Source organism: Erithacus rubecula, assembly GCF_903797595.1.
Source record: "Erithacus rubecula genome assembly, contig: scaffold_104_arrow_ctg1, whole genome shotgun sequence".
Classification (NCBI taxonomy): Eukaryota; Metazoa; Chordata; class Aves; order Passeriformes; family Muscicapidae; genus Erithacus; species Erithacus rubecula.
The window spans coordinates 525167-530101 of NW_027636365.1; the positions used below are offsets into that span (position 1 = coordinate 525167).

Here is a 4935-nt window from a genome sequence, read left to right on the forward strand (position 1 = left end):
TTTTATTAATTTTGATTGTTTAATGCTAATATCATTGTGATTTGTTTGAAAATTTATTATAATCAATTTTGTGGTTTTCCTGTTTATTTTCCTTCCTTTTCCTTTTCCTTTTCCTTTTCCTTTTCCTTTTCCTTTTCCTTTTCCTTTTCCTTTTCCTTTTCCTTTTCCTTTTCCTTTTCCTTTTCCTTTTCCTTTTCCTTTTCCTTTTCCTTTTCCTTTTCCTTTCCTTTTCCTTTTCCTGAAGGCAATCAGGATTGGGAAGACATTGAGCTGAGACTTCACGTGGAGAAAAACATTGACAGCTCTGGACATGGTGAGTGTTTGGGTGCAGGGCAATGTCCCCTGTGCTCCTGGAGGTATCTGCTGGTGCCAGCACAGCCCACAGCTTGGGCCCTGGGCACGGTCAGAGGAACAGGACAAGATGGCTCCTGCTGCCTGGGATGTTTGCATGAACTGAAGCTGGTACTGCAGCCAGGGCTGCCCAGGGTTGTCCTACACAGCAGCTCCTGCAGCCCTCAGAGCTCTTGGCCAGCCCAGAGCATGTGCCACCTGCCAGGGGAAGCTCTCAACCTTCCTGTCATCTCCTCATGTACTGTGGGGAGAAATTGCAGGTGGAAGGAGCCATCCCCATCAGGGCAAATTCCTCCTGCTGTGGAGATGGTGTTGCATGGCCAGGGCTGCTGTCAGTTTTCTCCTCAAGAGAAGGGAAAGGGGCTGTAAGGTATGTCTGTGTCACTGACACTCCTGCACTGTCACAGTGGGCATCAGCAGATCTGCCTCACATCTCGCTCACACAGTGCCTCCTCACCCTCCTTTGCCTACAGACAGCAGCAGCAGCACCTTGGCTTGATGCATCTCAGTCTATCTGAGCTGCCCTTAAGGCCCTGCTGGCAGGGAGATAACTCTGAGAACTGCCCTATGCTTGGAGGGGTGTGCAGGGCAGAGGTGAGCCCCCAGGGCTAGTCTGGGCTCTGGCAGCACTGGCAGGGACAAGGCTTGGATAGAAAGAAACAGCTCCCAGTAGGCAGAACTCCAGGCTGCAGACAGACAAACCAGCACTGCATATACCTCCCTTTTCAGCAACACAGGAAATGAGAGAAGAGTTTAGGCAGACTGATTTTGAATCTGGGGACTTCAAATACTCCACTTTTTTTTTCAAGCACGTTGTAAGTTTGATCACCCTGAATAAGAGGGAGACATAATGAGCACAGGACAGCTGTGTAGGACCAACAGGTCTGAATGCCCTGCACCACTGGAAGGTCTATTTTTCCACTGGGATCCACATAGTTCAGGTTGAGAGCAATGCCGAAGATGAGAAAACAACTCAGCAGAACAAAACTGAACTAAAAAAAAAAGGTTTGATTTAAGTTCCCGCACAGTAAGAGAAGTGGTTTTAAGAGGATTCCTAATATAATTGCACAGGATTGACTCAAGGAAAACTATTACAGCTTTTTAATGTCTTCTTTCAACAGTCCACCATGCCTGGTGTGAAGAAATGTCCAACAGCAGCTCCATCAGCCACTTCCTCCTGCTGCCATTGGCACACACACGGCAGCTGCAGCTCCTGATTTTCTGCCTCTTCCTGGCCATCTCCCTGGCTGCCCTCCTGGCCAATGGCCTCATCATCAGCGCCATACCCTGCGGCCACCAACTGCACACGCCCATGTTCTTCTTCCTGCTCAACCTGGCCCTCACTGACCTGGGCTGCATCTGCACCACTGTCCCCAAAGCCATGCACAATTCCCTCTGGGACACCAGGAATATCTCCTATGCAGGGTGTGTGGCACAGGTGTTTTTCTTTGCCTTTTTCTTTTCAGCGGAGTATTTCCTCCTGACCATCATGTGCTACGATCGCTACGTTTCCATCTGCAAACCCCTGCACTATGGGACCCTCCTGGGCAGCAGAGCTTGTGCCCACATGGCAGCAGCTGCCTGGGCCAGTGCCTTTCTCAATGCTCTGCTGCAAACGACCAATACGTTTTCCCTGCCCTTGTGCCAGGGCAATGCCCTGAACCAGTTCTTCTGTGAAATCCCCCAGATCCTCAAACTCTCCTGCTCCAAATCCTACCTCAGGGAACTTGGGCTTCCTGCGGTTAGTGCCTGTTTAGGATTTGGTTGTTTTGTGTTCATTCTTTTCTCCTACGTGCAGATCTTCAGAGCTGTGCTGAGGATCCCCTCTGAGCAGGGACAGCACAAAGCCTTTTCCACCTGCCTCCCTCACCTGGCCATGGTCTCCCTGTTCCTCAGTACTGCCATGTTTGCTCACCTGAAGCCCCCATCAATCTCCTCCCCAACTGTAGATCTGGCCCTGTCAGTTCTGTACTCAGTGGTGCCTCCAGCCCTGAACCCCTTCATCTACAGCCTGAGGAACCAGGAGCTAAAGTCTGCAGTGTGGACAATTATTACTGGATGCTTTCAGAAACATTAAACTTCTTGCCTGTTTCTGCATATCACTTGTAGTGAAAATAATCAATGATTGTCCTTGTTGGTGTTGTTGGTTTGGTTGGTTTCTTTTTCATTGCCTTATTTTATTTTTTTTTTTTAATATTGTGCACAAAGAAATGTCATTGCCTTCACCACACTTTATTTTGCTTTTTTTCACCTTCACTGACTGCGTCAATGATGAGCTGTGTTCTCAATCACTTTATATAGAATAAACCATGTCCCAGCAGACACTTGTTTCTAGAGACTTTTTATTCCCTTCTCTGGAGCTGCAGCAGCAATATCTGTGTGCAGAGCTGGGGCAGATCAGTGCAGGAGCTGTGCCCAGCAGCAGCAGCAGCACTTGGTGTTGCCTTTGCTGCTCCCATGCCAATGCCCCACTGCCTTTCTGTCCCTCATGTTGCTGCAGGGCCTGAGTGCTCTCGGGGCTGGGCACAGCCCTGGGGGTGGCAGTGCTGGGACTGCAGCAGGGACAGGCCATGGGCACTGCTGGGGCAGCGTTGCTGCCTCAGGGCAGGGCCTGGGAGCTCCACGATCCTTGCTCAGGCTCTCTCCAGAACACTTGGCGAGGCCAATACTGAGCAGAGAAAACCCCTATGAGCAGCACTAGACTGGCTGTGGGCAGGCTTGGGGCAAACAGCATGGCTGCTGCTCTGCAAGGTCCCTGCAAGGGGGAGACCCTGGCAAGGAGCAGCAGAGCAGGGGCTGATCCATCCCCACTGTGCTGGACAGACCAGGGCAGCATCCCAGAGAGTCCTCATGCACCTGCCAACAACATCCCCCCTCTGCAGCCCTGGCCTCTCCCCCAGCTCACACAGGTGCCGCATCCTTGTAGGCACAGCCACGGCAGCACTGGCTCAGGAGCCCCTGTTTGTATTGTACAGAGCAGGCGTCAGCACCCCCATGGTGATGCTGCGGGGAGATGGAGCTGAGTGAGCAGAAATGCCATCAGCTCCTGGGGCCAGCAAGGGCTGGGGGACACCAGGGAAACCACTCAGGTTTGTCGTGGCCTCTGAAGCCAGCCAGAAAATTCCCATGAACTATCAGTTTCTTGTCGCACTGCAAACGTTGTTGCTCAGAGCCAGGGCTGTCTGGTAGCCACCCCAAACTGCCCTGAGCATTTATTTTCCTTCACCCTGGTTTCTTTCCTCTTTCCTGACCCAGATGTCTTCCTCTTGCCCACCCCTGTTCTCCTCCCCTGCAAACAACCCATCCCTCTTTGCCCTTTCCTCTCTGGCCCCACTCCCCATTTCAGTTCCTGAGCTGGCACCATGTGAATGTCCCTTGTACAGCAGGATCCTCCTACAAGTGCTTCAGGAATTGTCTACAAGGTCCTGCAGTGCCACGTGCTGCTCCCTTGCCAGAGACACCACAGGCCAGGAGGCACATTTGGGCTGGTGTGTCTGGGTGTGGGACTCCCTGTTCTGGGCACAGAGGAGTGGCTGGAGAGGCTCTGCAGGACTGACAGGATGGGCTTTGGGGCCTATGTGGAGAAGCTGAGGAACCTGGGCTGCTGGACCTTGTGAAGAGGAGGTCCAGGGCTCATCATGTAGCTGCTCCAGGGGTGGTTTCAGAGAATCAAAGAAACAGCCAGGCTGGAAATGACCTTGGAGATCATCAAGTCCAACCTGTGCCCTGACACCACCTTGTCTCCCTGAGCCTCTTCTTCTCCAGGATAAAAGATCCCAGCTCCTTCAGGCACTTCTCACTGGACTTGTGTTCCAGACCCCTCACCAGCCTTATTGCCCTTTCTCTCTAAGCACTCCAGGCCTTCCATGTCCTTCATTTTTTGGGTGCCTAGAACTGAACACAACCCTCGAGGTGCAGCCTCACCAGTGCTAAGCACAGGAGAAGAATCACTGCCCTGTTCCTTCTGGCCACACGATTCCTAATCCAAGCCAGGTGCCATCGGCTTTCTTGGCCACCTGGGCACACTACTGGCTCATGTCCAGCCTGCTGTCCATCAATGCCTAGCGGTGCCTTTCTGCCTGGCCTCTGTCCAGCCACTCTTTCCCCAGTCTGTAGCACTGAAGGGATTGTTGTGGCAAAAGTGGAGGATCCACCAGTTGGTTTTGCTAAACTCCACCTTTGTTGGATTTGGCGCCTGGATTCAGCCTGTCCAGGTCTCCAGGGAGGTTGGACTCCCAGCCAACTTGGTGTCACCTGGGTTCCATGAGGCTCTGAACTGCACAATGGTCTCCATGATTCCATAAGGCGTCCCAGTATCACAATGTCCTTTTGGTTCCATGGGAGCCTTTAGTGTCACAAAGTCCCTTGGATCCTTGGGCCCTGAAGTGTCACAATAGATTCTTTGTTCCATGAGGTCTTACAGTACAGCAATGCTCTCCTTTGTTCCACAGTGTCACAATGGCCTCCTGGTCCCAAGGGCCACCATGGTGTCAAACATGTTTCCTTCATTCAAAGAGTCCCTGAGGAGCAGAACTGGTCCCTTGGTTCCTTGGGGCCATGCAGTGTCACAATGGCCCCAACACT

At 52.1% G+C, this 4935-nt stretch overlaps 1 protein-coding gene across 1 annotated transcript; it reads left to right on the forward strand.

Moving 5' to 3' along the window:
- Positions 1-1663: 1663 nt before the first annotated feature.
- On the forward strand, positions 1664-3378 carry LOC306815165 (olfactory receptor 14J1-like; the record flags this gene model as incomplete). The annotated part of the gene is made up of 2 exons (XM_079331795.1): positions 1664-2310; positions 3261-3378. 2 exons carry the CDS (start codon positions 1664-1666, stop codon positions 3376-3378), a joined length of 765 nt encoding a protein of 254 aa, XP_079187921.1.
- Between the last annotated feature and the right edge of the window lie 1557 nt (positions 3379-4935).